General features: G+C 35.2%; 1 protein-coding gene across 11 annotated transcripts in view; it reads right to left on the bottom strand.

Annotated features, from left to right (window-relative positions):
- The window catches only part of LOC106871127 (C2 domain-containing protein 5), an 87746-nt gene that overhangs the window by 43366 nt on the left and 25753 nt on the right, over positions 1–18627 (bottom strand). For 5 of the 11 annotated variants that reach the window (XM_089354805.1, XM_089354808.1, XM_089354806.1 and 2 more), the window contains exon 10: positions 501–1396. In XM_089354805.1, the coding sequence (XP_089210931.1) occupies positions 501–1396 (896 nt within the window). Of the gene's footprint in view, positions 1–500; positions 1397–14760; positions 14791–18627 lie in introns of all 11 variants that reach the window. The other 6 variants (XM_089354811.1, XM_089354809.1, XM_089354810.1 and 3 more) reach the window with 2 other exon arrangements.

Here is an 18627-nt window from a genome sequence, read left to right as displayed (position 1 = left end):
TTTTTCTATGGATGATTGCTCTTCCTGTTGCCAACCCTCACTTGTTTCCAAGTAAACTAATATTTCTCCCTGAATCATCATCATCATCACATGATTGTTTTTTTATAGATATTTTCAGGTTGACAGTGTTTTTCTAAGGATGTGTGCAGCACCCACAAGAAGAACTTTTTGAGGGTCTGATACAACAGGGTTTCCCATCATTACTATTGTTATTATTATTAGTAGTACTAATAATAGTAGTAACAGTAAAACCCTTCTGACCAATGAAAGAAATCATTATTATTAATATTGAGGAAAAAAGAAGCAAAAATTAAAACAAATGCGATCAAATGGTTTGGTTAAATTAGCCAAAAGAAAAAAAAAGAAAATCTCTTTTCTTCCTTGTTTAGTTTTTTTCCTCATAATATATATATATATATATATATATTTTTTTTTGCTTTTCAAGGGTTAATACGTATTAGAGTGATTCATATTTATGATTATTGCATTATTATTATTACCTTTTGGAGTGGTACTCAAGTCTGAGTCTGAAGACCGGCGTCGGATAGCTGTACTGGAGCATTTAGCAGGTGACGTGGACGATTTGAGGCCACCAGACTGGTTAATGGTCGGGGAGGAGGGAGTGATGATATCTTCGGGAAGAGGAGAGCTGCAAGGGAAGGTAAATATTGAGTTGTCTGGTTCTTGTTCTGTGTGTCTGTGGCAAGTTGCTACCACGGGAGGGGTGGAGCATGGAGACGCGTGCTGTGATCGAGGTTGGGCAAGCGGAGACATTGGCCTGTCCCGATCTCGGTCCACTGACGAGTGCTGCTGGTAGTGATGATGATGGTGATGGTGGTGGTGGTGGTGGAGGAGGTGTTGCTGTTGGTGGTGAAAGTGGGACAGCTTGGGGTGTTGGGAAGGCAGAGGCGGAGGTGGGAGGGGCGGCGGTGGAGGAGGGGGGAGAGGCGGAGGCGGAGGCAAGAGCGGGGCGAGAGCAGTGGACTCGGACTCGGTGTCGGGTTCGGATTCGTTGGAGAAGTCTGCCGGCGGTGGAGGCAACGGAGGGGGAGGGAGAGGTGGTAGGTTCGAAGGGGACGGCGGAGGAGGTAGAGAAGAAGATGGCGGAGGGGGCAAAGGCAGTGGAGGCGGAGGGAGAGGGGGAGGCGGTGGTGGAGAAGGAGGGGAAGGCGGGCAGGTAGAAGAGACAGCAGTTGTAGTAGTAGTAGTAGAAGTAGTAGTAGTAGCAGTAGTAGCAATAGTTGTAGTTGTAGTGGTACTAGTGTTAGTAGAGACAGTAGTGTTATTGTTAGCCGTAAGACTCGTAGTGGATGTAGATGCAGGTGGTGTAGACTGCATCAGTACTGCACGCCTAGGAGATGAGGTAGCAGGTGACTGAAATTTCACATGCCGTTTACTGCAACAGAAGAGAGAAAAACAAGAAACGCCATAGTAGTAATTAAGAAAATAAACGAAGAAGAAGGTGAGAGAAGGCTGTGGAAACTGATTACAGAATGGTCATTTACTAACGCAGGTTTGGATTTACGGGACACTACAGCACGGTATATGGTGGGGTGGGCCTTCTTCCAGAAGCCTTTAGACTGCTAAAGGAATAAACAAAGGAAAAAAAATAATGTTCGTTTAATGTAATAAAAAATGCAACAAGGTTTAAAAAAGAAAAAAAAAAATGAAACAAAAAAAGAAATGAAAAAAAAAACGAAAATAAACGTAAGATAAATGTTACCTACCTTGGGTTATCGAATTTTTTTTTTTTAATATTTGGTTACAAAGCCACAAATTTGGGGACAGAGCACAGTTGATTAAATTTACCCCAGAACTTGATTGTGATTACCTATTATTGAGCCCCACCCCCACCCAGCAAGATTTGCAGTTAGAAAACAAAAGGAGGAAATAATAATAATCCTTTCTACTAAAGACACAAGGCCTGAAATCTTGAGGGAGGGGTTCAGTTGATTACATCAATCCACAGTGTTTCACTGGTACCAATTTATCGACCCCTACCAAAAGGGTGAAAGGCAAAGTTGACCTCGGTGGAATCTGAACCCAGAAGTGCAGACACATGAAATGCTGCTAAGCATTTTTCCTGGCATGCTAACGATTCTGCCAGCTCACCACCTTAATAATAATAATGATCCTTTCTGTTATACGCACAAGGTCTCCACTTTTGGTGAAGAGGGCTAGTTGATTACATTGACCCCAGTACTCAGAACTCAACTAGTACTTGTTTCATTGACCCCAAAAGGATAAAAGGCAATGTCGACCTTGGAGGAATTTGAACCCAGAATGTAAAGATGGATGAAATACAGCAAAGTATTTTGTTCAGCGATTTAACGATTCTGCTAGCTCATTGCCTGACTACTACTACTACTACTACTACTACTACTACTACTACTACTACTACTAATAATAATAATAATAATGATTTCAAATTTTGACACAAGGCCAGCAATTTTAAGGAAAGGTGCTTAATTGGTTATATCACCCCAGTTTTTGCGGCTACTTTATTTTATCAATGCCATATGGATGAAAGGTAAAGTTGACCTTGGAGGAATTTAAACTCAGAATGTAAAGATTGATGAAATACAGCAAAGTATTTTGTCCAGCGATTTAACGATTCTGCCGGCTCATTGCCTGACTACTACTACTACAAATAATGATTTCAAATTTTGACACAAGGCCAGCAACTTTAAGGAAAGGGGCTTAATTGGTTATATCACCCCAGTTTTTGCGGCTACTTTATTTTATCAATGCCATATGGATGAAAGGCAAAGTTAACCTTGGCAGGATCTGAACTCAGAAGACGAGTCAGTACAAATACTACAAAGCATTTTTTCCAAAGCTTTGATGATTCTGCCTGCTTGGTGTCTTAAATGATTTATGATTTAGGCACACAGCCAGAGACTCGGGGGAAAGGATTAGTCAATTCTATTGATCTCGGTATGTTACTGGTACTTTATCGACCCCACGGAGATGAAAGGCAAAATCATAAGGAAATAACTTTTAGCTTTTTATTTTTACAGTTGAAAAATAAATTCCAGATAAATATTCTTGTGGATAGAAAAGGTTGTTTTTTTTTTTTTTTTCAAAATATTTTTTCAGCCTATAATTTGAATTTTATATCATATAAAGTGAAGAAAATATCAATTAGACCCTACTGTCTTGGAAAATGGAGGAACACATTTAGATAATATAGCCCGCGATACACAATACTTGAGAGAAATATGGAGTAATCATAACTGTAATACCTTTGAACTTAAGTCTGCACAAAACCAGAACTGACCTGGAACTAAACAATAACCACCACAAAGAATCAAAGAGGAGGAAAAAAAAAAGAAAAGAAAATCTCTATATTTTGGCAATTTTTCAGTAAAATATATTGCAAAATTTAGTATTTTACATTGTTACAATTGTGGATGGTTGTATTAAGGCAGACACTAATAGCTTGCTTTCCACTTAGCTGCAGACAGCTAAGATAAAGAATACTTGCATTCTAAAGCAGTGTTCAACCAATTGAGTTCATAGACAACAGTAGTTTGTGTGTGTGTCTGTGTGTATTCAAAAAAGTTTTTGCAGAGAATTCTTGATATAGTCATAATATTTGAAAAAAGATTTTTCTTAATAATTATTAATTATATAAAAAAATCTTCACAGAGATCTTAAAAAGAAAAAACACAGAATGTCACTCTTTTTCTTTTTTTTTTTTTTTTAAAGGTTCTTTTTATATTTAGTTTCAGAAAATTTTCCTTCATATATATTAAGAGAGAAAAGATAGACACATTGAAAATTATGAAAGTGATTTAAGTACACACAGCCAGGCATACTAAATATAGCAGCAGGCACTGGCTCAAGATGCCATGCAGTGGATTGATCCTGGAACTATGTGGTTAGGAAGCAAACTTCTTACCACACAGCCATGCCTGTGCCTATATATATATATATATATATATATATATATACACACACACACACGCTAAATTTAAAAAAAAGACCACTCTGTTGGTTACGACGACGAGGGTCCCAGTTGATACGATCGACAGAACAGCCTGCTCATGAAATTAACATGCAAGTGGTTGAGTATTCCACAGATACGTGTACCTTTAATGCAGTTCTTAGAGAGATTCAGCATGACACAGTGTATGACAAGGCTGGCCTTTTGAAATACATACAAATATATATGTATGTATATATATGTATGTATATATATATAAAATACTGTTTAACATGAACTCTTGATCTATTAAAATTATCTCCACCTCTTATCCCCACTACAAAACTTCATCCATTCAGATAGCTTGTGGAGGGGAGTGTTCTGGTGGTAAGGGCACTGGACTCATGTAAGATTATGATTTCAGCTCCTGGAACGGGCAACATGTTATGTTCTTGAGCAAAACACGTCATTTCACATTGCTCCAGTCCACTCAACAGGCAAAATAAGTAATCCTGTGATGAACTGGTGTCTCATACAGGGGGTAACTATATATATATGCCATGGAAACCAAGGAACTAGTCCCTATGGATCCATAGGGCTCAAGAAGGGTGCTTTATTCAGACAGCCAACTTTTGCACAAGGTAAAATCACAAATGAAATAGGTAGCCACACAGAGAAACTGAAGAGAGGTGGGGGGGGGGGGTTATGTAGTAGGATTGCCAGCAGTTTAACATCTACTCAACAGAACTCCCTCCTACATTAAAGGAATAATGATTTTTTTTTAATAACAAGTTAAAAAAAAATAAAATAAATAAAATATAAATTTGATTGGAGGTACAAAAATAAAAGTAAAATACTTCAAAAATACATAATGAATAATGAAAACATCTGACTGAACAATAATTCTTACAATCTGGTCCAATTTGATTGCTCCATTTCCCCTTTATGAGTATCACGAACAATTTTCCTTTCTTCAATGTGTGTGTGTGTGTGTGTGTTGGCAGAGCTAGATGAAGAGGTCTGCACATGTAAGCTAACATACATACATGGCTTCACAAACAATCATGTGCAAATACACACACACACACACACAATCTCTGAACTTATTGAAACACACACACGCATACACTCTCTTTAAGCTTATTGAAACTTTAGAGAAAAAAAAACCCCCTCTATTTTTCCTTTTTAAACATTTATTCTTTCTCAGAATGTACATATACATGTGTGTATATGTGAGCATACAGAACTGCTGCTCCATACAGATATGTGCATATATATATATATATATATATATATACACACACACACATGTATACACAATTATATTACACACACGTGTGTGTGTGTGTGTGTGTATATATATATATATATATACACACATATTACATGTGTGTACATACATATATATATATATATATATATATATATATATATATATATATATATATATACATGCATACATGCACACACATGCTGTCTTTCGATCTGCCTGCCTGCCTGCCTCTCTCTCTCTTTCCCTTTCAAACATTCACTAACCTCTCTTATAACCCTACTGTAGCACCAGCACAAGTGATATCTGTTTTCTCCATTTTGTTTTGATCAGCCATACATTTTTTTTATTATTCAATTCTGTGTGTGTGTGTGTGTGTGTGTGTGTGTGTGTGTGTGTGTGTGTGTGTGTGTGTGTGTGTGTGTGTGTGTGTGTGTGTGTGTGTGGTTAGATGATGTAAAAGATGCATCAAAACGGCCATGCACACTTGTACATACATATGCACATGCACACATCATTAACTGACCTCTAGATAACCCATTACAACTCAAGAGATGCATCTATCATTATTTTTCGTTTTTGTTTCCTGGTCTTCCAATTATTACTTACTGTTGGTTATTGGCTCTTGGAGATCAAAACAATAAATTCATTTAAAAGCTACAAAAAAAATTTTAAATTAAAATAACAGTAAGTGATTTTCTTCAAAAGTGTAGGCGTAGCCATGGCTGTGTGGTTAAGAAGCTCATTTTGCTACCAATCATTTCAGGTTCAGTCTTACTGATTGGCACCTTGGGTAAGAGACTTCTACATTAACAGCACATTGAGCAAAGCTTTATGAGTGGATTTGGTAGATGGAAACTGTGCAGAAGCCCATTGCATATATGTCTTTGTGGGTGTCAGTGAGTGTCTTTGTGCTTGCCCCCAAAACCACTTGATGATGATCATACCCTGCTGTATTATCTATTATAATAAAAGCAAAATTCTGTCTGTCTGGGACCCATGTATCTCAGTCTACATTTGTTCTATATAGACAAATTATACCATTTTGGAATCAGAATGATCCTGAGATTGAAAATCTGCCCTTCATTTGGTTCTTGAACATCCAACTTTGGGATCTGATTTAAAAGCATTTGGGTTGCTACTTCAAGCAGGTAAAGCTTGGCTGATTCACACCATCTTGGTTGGCATTTGTCAGATGATGTCAGAGATTAAGGGAGAAATAAATGATATTCACTTTGTTAATTTTACATCGAGATAAGAACTTTGAGACAAATTGGCCAACAGTTGGGATTCAACTTGGGACTGGAACAATAGAATGATTGCATTACAGAATTCTCATCCATCTTTAACCGCTGATCAAACACCACCAGGGCATATGGTCATTATAGACATATTGTAGTCTTTAGTATTGTGCTGCAGGCTCAATTAGCCCTCCACAGGAGCTAGTTTAAAAGTCTGCATGGAGTATGGCTTTTAAGCCAGTACTTTATAAAATAGACAAGATGGTCAAGGCTTGAAGGCCTTTGATCATTAGTCAACTCAATCAAAGATGAACTGGAGCTAATTAACAACATTATCCTCTGTACCCAATTTCCCCACTCCTAGTTCAGACAAACACAAAAAGCCTACATACATACACACACACACACACACACACACACATACATACCATGCATTCTTCCTCCTCCTTTCCTCAATATGATATATTTTGAATGCTGCATGTGTCAAGAACACCCAGTTAATCCACTTACTACATACAGAGGTCTGCTAAAGCAAGGCTGACCAAAGTTACACAAGAACAATCTCTAAATGTAAGTGGGAGCCGATGTATTTAACCCTCTAAATTCAGATTATTGTCAAATGTAAAGCTTATTTATTCACATTGTTTTGAATTAATCAATCATGCATTATCTCATACGTTCATGATTTTGATGATGGGCTAGCTTAATTTTAGAATGACATTGTAGGGTAGGTGTGATAGGTCAGATATGGCCAGTTTTCAATGTGAAATAGGTAAAATATTTGAGCCGGATATGGCTGGTTCATATGATGAAGAGTTAATGTAGAGCAGAAAGGAAAAAAAAAATTCAAAATTACAACTGTAATGGAAAGAAAAATCACTAGTGTTAATGATAATTCTTTTCGAGAAAGACAAGGGAGACAATTCTAAAATCCCCAAAGAGATTAAAATGAAGTTGGTGATACATTGAATAATACAGGTATTCTTTCATTTGCTAGTTGTGCTGCTTTTACCACCACCGCTCCACACACATATGTGCTATTCCACTTTCTTGTTTCGATTCTTTGTTGTAGGCTTAATCTTGTTGCTAATCTTAGTTTGATTAACTATTTCAAGATAAAAACATCAGCCATTGCTTGTAAACAAGCAATGGCTAAATATAGTTATTCTAAGTCATCCCTTATCTATAATTTTTTTTTTAAATAGCTTTAAAAAAAACCGATGACCAAAATATCAAATATACCAACAAACAAACTAAAATACAGAAAAAAGGAAACAGATTTACTGCAAGACATATTTTCCTCTAGATAACATGTTTACTGTTACTAACCACATTGATAGTGGAACATGTCAGTAAACATGTAAAAACTTCTAAAATATGTTTAGTTTGTCACTATGTTTATAAACATGTTTACTTTGTAACTAAACATATAGCGGATACAGGTGCAGAAAACTTCATTCTGCTTTCCAGTATTCAAAACATCTTGAAAACTTTATACTCAGACCAAATATAATATTTAAAAATTCACGCCAAGAAATTCTGGTAGCTACCATTTTAATTACAGTATAATCACTTTTATGTGCAACCACTTCCATACCAGTTGATGGTAAATGTTTGAAACCTTCCAGTTTTCTTAGCATTTTTTAGTTTCAGTGCATTTTTTTTTTCTTTTTAAATTTTTTCAAACTTCTCTTCATAGATATGATCATTATGCTAAAAATATCCTTAAAACATGCCATAAAAATTCAGCATGCTTTAAGCTTGACTATCTAAAAACTAACCCAATCCAGCCACTCTCCAAAAATAACAACTATGTTTAGCATGTCAGATAAATAGATAAGTGATTCTTTACTTATATATTAGTAGGAAAATGCTTCTGATAATTTATGCAAAGAACTCTAATCTAAGGAATAGTGTGTGTCTGTGTAAGTGTGCATATAATCTAAGTATTAATTGAAAGATTTTGGCAAGTTTTACACTAAGTTTCAAGCATTTCCTCTTTCCTTCTTGAATGGGGAAGCTTAAAATGTCTTTAACCCTTTAGCATTCAGATTAATCTGTCAAATATAATAATTATTTATCCACATTGTTTTGTATTAATACTGCTTTATCTCATAGCTTTGAGATTCTGAGGATATAATTGTTTATTTTCAAAATGACATTGTAGGGTAGGTGTGAGAGGCTGGATTTGGCCAATTTGAATATAAAACAGGTAAAATATTTGGGCCGGATATGGCCGGTTTAAATGCTAAAGAGTTAACCCTTTTGATACAAGTTTCCCAAGACTGACCCTGAGTCTATGGTACAAGCTTCCAATTCTAACCCTTTAGCATTCAGATTAATCTGTCAAATATAATGCTTATTCATTCACAGTGTTTTGAATTTGTCATGCATGATCTCACAACTTCAAAAATGTTGATGATGTGATTGTTTAGTTTCAGAATGACATTGTCAAGTAGGTGTTAGAGGTCAGATCTGGCTAGTTTGAACATAAAATGGCTAGAATATTTGGGCTACATATGGCTGGTTTAAATGCTAAAGGGTTAAAATGATCTTGATTAGAATTTCCCATTAAAATTTCATCTTGATTTAAGTTCTAAACACTAGCTTAATAGTGACAGAGTTGTTTCACTAAATTCTTCATTATTTAAAAAAAAAATTAATTGGAAAAAAAAAGTCAAAGAGGGTGTATTTCAACAGAAATATCATAGTGAAAGTGTTAAGGTTTCACAGCTGCAGGAACATTGCTTTCAGTCAAACCAAATTGCAGATTTCTCAATAATTTATTTCTATTTATAACGAGAGGAAACACTACAAGTTGTATTCTTAACAGAAGACAAAAAAAAAAAAAAAAAAAAAATAAATAAATAAAACAATTCTTGAAAACTGCTGATATAAAATAGTACATTAACCTTTTAACATTCTTATTGATTAATTCCCCTCCCCTCCACCCAGAAAAAAAAAGAAATAAAAAAATTACTATACACATACTACTGAAAATATTATACATTATAATGTCATGCACAAAATAGTGATTTTTTTGTTTTTTTTTTCTTTTTACTATGAATACTTTTGATGAAGTCATGTTCTAAATAAAGAAATATTGTTGAAACTGATAATATATAACTCAAATTTGGAGAAACTAATATTGGAAAAGGTTAGACAATCAATACTGTATATAATTTGGACAGATAATTGAAGTCTTCCTTTTACATGTTCTCTAACCTTCTTAGTAGGGAGGCACAAACAGATCAATAGAATATGGACAGGCCTCATCAAAATTGAAACTTATCTATTCTGTTTGGCTATATAATACTTTAGCGACTCACCTATGCCAAAATTAGTGTTTGATATATATATCTTTTATTTATTTCAGCCATGTGGCTGCAGTCATGCTGGAGCACTACCATGTTTTATCTTTTACTTGTTTCAGTCGTTGGACTGCAGCCATGCTGAGGCACAAGGCTTTTGTCAGCCTGAGGCTACAGAAGAAGACACTTCCCCAAGTTGTCATGCACTAGGACTGAACCCTGAGGCTGGGAAGCAAGCTCCTTATCACACAGCCATGCCTATACACATAATAGTCTTCTTCCAGTTTCCGAACACCAAATCTATCGAACTCACTCACAAGGCTTCGGTTAGCAGAAGACACTTGTCCAAGGTGCTGCAGAGTGGGACTGAACCCAAGGCTACATGGTTGGGAAGCAAGCTTCTTAACCACACAGCCATGCTTGTGTCCACCCCTCTCTCTCTATCTATCTATATATATATTAACATGCTAAGTCCACATTGTAGTCAAAGAAATAGTCTCTATATACAAAGACCACTTATCATCAAAGGAAAAAACACATGTAATATGAATTGTAAAGATTAAAAAGAAAATTAAAAGGATTACATTCGTAAATAAAGCCTAAGTTTGTAAGTTAAGTCACTTAATAAGCAACATGTAATAAGCTGATAAGCAACAAGAAGAGAACAGTTTCATATACAAGTTAATTAAAAAAAATAAATGACAGGCAACATATAATCTGGGAAATTTTCTGAGACCCAACAAAACAAGGCTGTTTTACTCAAACATGAAGAGAAAGGAAGCGTGTTGCTGATTTGCTAATTCCTCAAATATTGCATTTTACAAGTGTGGTTACTATAGTGAATGTCATCATCATCATTGTAATCAAACATCAACTTTTTCCATGCTTGCAGTGAGTCAAATGGAATTTATTTGAAGCAGATTTTTTAACAGCCGGATGCCATTCATGTCATCAGCCCTCACCTGTTTCTAAGCAAGGTAATGTTTCCCCCATAGGCTCAAGCATGGTCCCGCAGAATACTGGAAATGAATGACACTGCTCGTTTGACAGTGTCACTTATTTACATCTATCATGCAATGTCAAGACAAGGAAACTCAACACACACACACACACACACACAAGAAAGGCTTCTTTCTGTTTCCATCCATCAAATCCTCTCACAAGGCTTTGGTCCATCGTTTTTGTATTCGGTTTGTAATTGATGTGTAATCCTTTGTTGAAACATATTTTTTTTGTATCTTGGGAGGGTCATTATGCCAGTAATAAGCTCATGCACTCATCATCATCATCGTTTAATATCCGTTTTCCATGCTGGCATGGGTTGGACGGTTTGACTGGAGACTGGCAAGCCAGGAGGCCTCACCAGGCTCGAATCTGATCAGCACTGGTTTTATTTAATTTCTTTTATAAGTATTAACCAATAATAAAAGAAGTGAACAAGAACTAGTACGAGTTTATTATTGGCATGACTACCTTCCCAAGATACAGTGAATTCTTTGTTCTTAATCTAATTCAATACTTACTTTGGTTTTGAGCTTCAACAACAGATGACTCAACAATATAGCAAGTTGTTTTTGGCTTCTGTTTTTTGCAGTAAAATCCCATCAATTGTTGATAAGGGATATTTTAATTGCAGGGAAATGTAGGGAGAGGCAATATTAAAAAAATGGGGAGAAACTAAAATAGCAGTAATGAGACTGATGTGTCAGTACAAAGGGGAAAATGAAGTTGTTATAAAAAGCCCTTTTTTTTTTTTTTTGAAATCATTTACTAAACTGCACTGAAAAGATAAAAGAATATTGATGATGATGATGGCAGTGGAGAAGGAGAGGGAGATGATAATGGCCATTAACCAATGATATTATTGTGCACAGTTTATCTTCTCTATCTAATCAATCCTTAATCAATATCACAATCAACCTCATAATTTCAGTATGCCCTATTTGTATTCTAACAGTATTCTAATAAAACTTTATTTCACTTCTTCCCCAACACCAAAATTGTACCTCAACAAAGATGATGTTGCCTTATTTTCAACTCTACTTTCCATTATGAAAATAGAAGTTGGTCACTGTTTGAGAGACATCTAATATTTGAATAGATATGATTCTGCTTTCATGATTACAATTATTCTGATAAAGGAGTGTTTCAGATATTTATAGAATCTTCTGAAATCTTCAAATATCAGCCTAATTAAGCTGGTGGTCATTAAGACAAAACATAACAATTTGTTTTATCTTTTAAGAAATCCCTTCCTTAGGAAATGTGGCCATGGCTCACACAGTCATTGAACTGTACCCAAAACATACATAAGAGCAGTAACATTCTTTCTCAATACAATGCATTAATCACTATACCCAGTAATTTCTCTCCAGAATATCATCCTTCTAGAATTACTTTTCTGCTTATGTCTTTCCCACAGATACAGGAATTAAAAGTTTGCTTCTCAACCACATGGTTCTGGGTTCAGTCTCACTGTGAGGCACCTTGGGCAAGTGTCTTCTAATATAATCCAAGTCGACCAAATCCTTGTAGGTGGATTTGGTAGAAACTGAAACTACCCTATTGTGTGTGTATGTGCACATGCACTAGGGTGGAGTGAAAATAAAAAATTATGGAAATCAAAAATGCCTGAGGGCTAAAATGTTGCTATATTTGATTACTAGAAAGATGCTAAATTTTTGCTGAGATCAATCAAGAGTATTTACTCCCTCAAGCCCCCTAAACTCCGAAAATGGGGGATTTTTCTAAATTTTTTACAATAGTAGAGTTTGGCGTGTTTGAGAGAGTAAATGCTCTAGACTGATCTAAGCAAAAATTTGGTATTTTTCTAGTAATAATATATAGTAAGATTCTAGGCCTCAGGCATTTTCAATTTCCACAATTTTATATTTTCACTCCACACTAGATTACACAATCTACATACCTGCACATATATACATGTGTGTTAGGGTTGAGTAAAAATAAATTGAAAATGCTATATCTTGCTATATATTATTACTAGAAAAATGCTGTGTGTGTTTGTTAGCTTGCAGTATTGAGCTTCAACAGTCCCACGCAGAAAACTGCATCACAAACTTCATTTGTTCATCCATGTGTGTGTGTGTGTTAATTATTTAATAGACACAATACATGTTTTTATGTGCTACTAATAATTTCATATATTGAGAAGTACCTCAGATATATTCATCAGGCACAAACCATGTTTCATAAACTATTTTTAGTTAGTTATATGTGGTTTGTGCCTGATGAATATGTTTGAGGTACTTCTCAACATATGAAACTATTAATAGCACATAAAAACATGTATTGTGTCTATTAAATATTTATCTTTTGCCTGATGGAGTACTTTTTTTGTTGATCTTACCATCATGGAACAGTACATTATATAGATATGTGTGTGTGTCATCATTTAATGTCCAGTTCATAATGCTTGGACAGAATTTGTTGCAGATTTTCAACAGGTACTCTTCCTGTTGCCAACCCTCACCTGTTTCCAAGCAAGGTAATATTTCTCTCATAGTCAGACATGTCTTTCATGGAAGACCAGAATTGAGGAGCATCACTTGTATGACAGTGATACTCATTTACACATTTACAACCATCAGTTGGTCTCAAGACAAAAGTAAGTACATACATATATACATACTTGCATACATTCATACATACATACATATAAATAAAAGACAGAGATCTTTCAATTTCCCTCTATCAAATCCACTCACAAGGCTTTGGTTGACCCAGGGCTATAGTAGAAGATACTGGCCCAAGGTGCTGTTCAGCGGGACTGAACATGAAACCACATGGCTGAGAAGCAATCTTTCTCTACCACAAACACACACACACTCCTGCATCTTTTGTTTTACCTTTTACATGCTTCAGTCATTACACTGTGGCCATGCTGGGGCACAACCTTGAAGAATTTTAGCTGACTGGATTGACCATAGTACTAATTATTTTAAAGCCTGCTACTTATGTTAATGGTCTCTTGCCAAACTGCAAAGTTACGAGGACGTAAACACACCAACGCTGGTTGTCATGTGGTGGTGGGGGGGGGGGGGAGCAACACAGACACAAAGACACACACACACATACACAACAGACATCTTTCAGCTTCCAGCTACTGAATCCACCCCCCAAGGGCTTTGGTCGGTCTGAGGTTATAGCAGAAGACATTTGCCCAGGTGCCAGCAATAACCATGTAGCTTCCCAACTACATGGTTCTGACACCATGTAGTAGGAAAGTAAACTTATTACCACACAGCCAAGCCTGCACCTAGGCATGTTGTAGTATATGCGTACATATATATATATATATATATATATATATATATATACACATACATATACTACAATGATGGGAAAGAGTTGCTGGCTTTACCAAAACACTTTCAGTAGTCTTTTACAGGGAATTACATAATAATAATACAAGTTTATCATGGGAGTAGTAGCGGGCACAAGATCAACTATTGATCTTCCAGGCCAAACATCATACAAAGAGATGAAAAGCAACAATTACATAAAATAAACATTTACCGATATTAACAGTTGTTTTTATTATTATTGTTATTATTATTATTATTATTATTATTATTATTAATATATACAATTGTTATGCTAGATTGAAGCTATCAAATAACTGATTTATTTCTTCTGATTTAATATCCTCCCTACTATTACAAAAGCTGAGCTTATGAATAATGATGTAAGCAAGCTTGAATCTTTGTTTTAATAAATCTGAGAGTAGGCATTTATATATTTTCTTTTCCATTTATATATGTGTATAGAGAGAGCCAAAACAAAAAAATACAAAACGGCTTCTGTTAGTTGAGGGGAAGCAGCAAGGAATACGTGTTATAAGAACATGGGGAGGATAGAAAGAAAAAAAAAAATGAGAAAAAAAGACACTCTTAATATTGAGTAATTGTAAATATATAGATAAATGGATAAATATATGAATGAATAAATAAATAAATGAATAAATAAATAAAGATAAAAGGTCACTTCAACCTGAATTGGCGGCGGATTAAATCAAATTTCCTTGTGAAAACAAAAGAAAATGAAAAAACAATAAGTTCAAACAAATGTCTTAGAATTTAAAAGACATAGGTTATTATTGTTATTATTATTGTTGTTATTATTATTATTATTATCATTATCATTATACAATCAGAAGAGCGTGATACAATATGTAAGCAATAGAGATTGACTCTATTGAATTGAACAATATTTCTAAGGTATGTTTGTCTTCCCTGGGTTCAAAATTTTAAAAAATGGGAAATACGCAGAAATACAGAAATTCAAAATTTGAAACTGCAATATCCTGCATTCCTTTTGGAAAAGGGTCAGTCTCTATTTATTACATATCGTATCACACTCTTCTTATTGTGAATTTATCTTCATAAAAACTTACGTCAATCTTCATAAATTATTGTTTATTATTATCATTATTACTATTATTATTATTATTATTATTATTATTACCCACCACTATGTAAACCAAACAGCTTTTGATGTTTAAGATGCAGTAGTAGTAGTAGTAGTAGTAGTAGTAGGGGTTGCAGTAGTAATAAAGGGGGATTGCAGTGGAACCCCAGCAATTGTTGACAACAGATGTTAATTGCAGGAAAATCCAAAAAGGAAAGTTGCTTTAAAAAAGTGGGGAAACGCAAAAAAGATAAGTGTAATGCGATTGGTCTAAGAGTTGACACAAGAAATATGAAGTTATTATAAAAAAGCCATTCTGGAACCAGTTGTTGAATAGCAATGTAAACATTACAAACATTAATAGTGAAAAGGAACCCCAAAAGAAAACAAAACAAAAGAAAAAAAAATTGATGGTTATCATAATGAGGATTATGAAAATGATAATGGCTGCTATTATTATTATTATTATCATCATCATCATCATTGAGTGAGAGAGCAGTGCGTGTCATCAAAGTGACACTGGGGTACAAATATACGAAGCCCACTGTACCCATCATGACTACTTGTCTGATAAGGGTACATCAGACACATGCATCACAACCATATGTGCGCAACATGGTGATCTCATATCAAAATAAACAGCGCATGACCTTGCAGGTTAGAATTTTCTTCGGGTTGAGTAGCCCTTCTCGTTCAATTATTATAGGGCATGCTTTAGTTTCCCTTTCTCATCAGTCCCAAAGCAAACATCACCATTGCTATTTCAGTGATCCTCATTTGTATTTTAATAGCAACACTTTGAAAGATCTTGTAACTTGAGAAGACTAGTGAAGGCCTGTAATGTTCAGTGGCATAGCTACAATGTATGCTATTCCGAGCAGCCCTTGAGTTAGTCCCAAGCACCACTGGGTCTATATAGCAAACCTAAAATTGTAGCCCTGATAAAAGTGCCACCAAGAGCAGGCCCCCAGCCACTTGCATATGTAATTGCCTGTATTAGCAAGAATTAACAACTTACACTGAATGCTATGAGAAGAAGAAATGTTTCAGGTTGAAATAGACATCCATCTTTATTGGCGAAAACAGTTTTCAATTTTCATTAATTAATGCTGTTTTGAAATTAAAAAGTAATCCAATTATTAGATATTCTTTCGTTGGTTTGTCATTGCATTTGGTGCTTATGCTAGGACATCACCTTCAAGAGAACTACTGATCATACTACATCAACCTTCAGTACTTGCCTATCCTTTATCTTCAACAGTGGCCATGCCGGGGCACCGTCCTAAAGGGTTTGGTCAACAAATTGATCCCAGTACATACTATATCAGTTTCTTTTGCCAAACTGCTAAGTTACAGGGATGTAAAGAAACCAACACTGGTTGTCAAGTGGTGTGGGACAAACACAAAGGCACACATGCAACATACGTAACAGACACACACACTGGCTTCCACACAGTTTCCATCTACGAAATTCATACATAAGGCATTGGTCAGTCCAAGAAACTTGCCCAAAGTGCCACGCAGTGAGACTGAACCTGAAACCATAAGGTAGTAAAGCGAGCTTCTTAGCCACACAGCCATACATGCACCTATAGTACATATGACATTAATTGTGTACATATTATGCATTTTACTATATGCACATAATAATATGTACTATAATATATAATAAATATTATCGGTCACACATACATAATGTGTTTTATTTATATGTACATTTGCCGCAAGACAGTATCCAAGGAAAGCTCCTACAACACCAAATATACATACAATACATATGAATATTGTATTTGGATGTATTATAATTATAGTGCAAGCACACATACACACATATGTACTATAATAGTACATATTATATATTGATGGAAGACAAAGTTGACCTGACCAGTGTATGAACTGAAGTTATGTAAATTAATACAATAAAGTATTTCTTCTGAGACTATAACAGATTCTCTCGTTCACCATAGTGTCTACAAATTCAAAACTTTCTAATCCAAATCAATAAATAAATGAATAAAATTAAACACAAAAACCAGAGCAAGGGGAATTCTAAATAATAATATCATAATATGTTTTCAAATACAGTTCTATATTTAAGAGATGAGGAATTATTTACATTATTTACATTTGACGGATATTCGCCCGCATCTTGTTTGTTGTTAACACAACGTTTTGGCTGATATACCCTCCAGCCTTCGTCAGGTGTCTTGGGGAAATTTCGAACCTGGGTTCTCATTCCTATCGATATTATTATTATTATTATTATTATTATATTATTATTATTATTATTACTATTATTATTATTACTATTATTAATCAGGTCGCTGCCGTGAATCGAACTCGGAACCTTGGGGTTAGTAGCCCGCGCTCTTAACCACTACGCCATATGCCGAAACGTTGTGTTAACAACAAACAAGATGAGGACGAATATCCGTCAAATGTAAATAATGTAAATAATGTTTTCAAAGTCTGTAACTTAATCATCCTCTGTGTAATAAATCACAACAAAACAAAATTTTAGAATGAAGCAAGCCAATTTGAAAGCCTACCCAACACAAAACGCATAGGAATATAATTGCAGATATCTCTAATAGCCAAACAATAAACCTTTGCTACAAATATGTAGTTATATCAAGCTTTTAGAAAAATAATTTTGGAGATGAGTGGGAGAGGTGTAATAAAGAAAATGATTGGTACTGGTGCCATGTAAAAAGCACCTTGTATATTCTATAAAGTGGTTGGTGTTAGGAAAGGCATCCAACCATAGAAACCATGGCAAAACAGACATGTAGCCTGGGCAGCTCTTCAGCTGGCCGGCTCCTGTCAAACTGTCCAACCTATGCCAGCATGGAAAAGGGACATATGTTGATGATGATGGTGACAAAGAAATTGGAGAGGAATTTGTTTGTATTATTGCGATTTACAAAACAGAGCTGTAAACAGGATATGAAAAATGAAAATTAAAAACATATTTCAACATGTTCCTGAACTTCCACCCTGACCGAGGTTTTCCATCTATATTTTTAGGGCTGCTGGTGAATTGCACATGGCAAGAAAATATGAGTACAACAGGTATTGAGTACTCTTCTTCGCATTTGTATATTGAAATGCGTGTGTTTGTATGTGCGCACATGTGTGTCTATGTGTGAGCTAGTCTTATTCTCCGCCTCAAAAGGAGTATTTCTTCAATTTTTTTATCATTTACTGGTTTCAGTCATTGGACTGCACCACCTTCAAGCGTTTAGTCCAGTGGTTCTCAACTGGGGTCCATATGGTCCCTGAAAGTCCATATAGAAAATTGTGTGGGGCTTCACACAACAAAATAATAAATCAGAGATCTACAATAGTAATTTAACAGCCCCTGAAAAAGTCTTGCTCTAGATATATGTATCGGTATGCATTGCAAGAAACAGCTAGGTTTCTTTCTCTAACATTTTACATAGTACAACC

The sequence above is a fragment of the Octopus bimaculoides genome, chromosome 7 (genome assembly GCF_046866305.1).
Source record: "Octopus bimaculoides isolate indiv1 chromosome 7, ASM4686630v1, whole genome shotgun sequence".
Lineage (NCBI taxonomy): Eukaryota > Metazoa > Mollusca > Cephalopoda > Octopoda > Octopodidae > Octopus > Octopus bimaculoides.
Note: the sequence above shows the minus strand (reverse complement) of the source record. Positions and strands in the feature narration are given on the sequence as shown.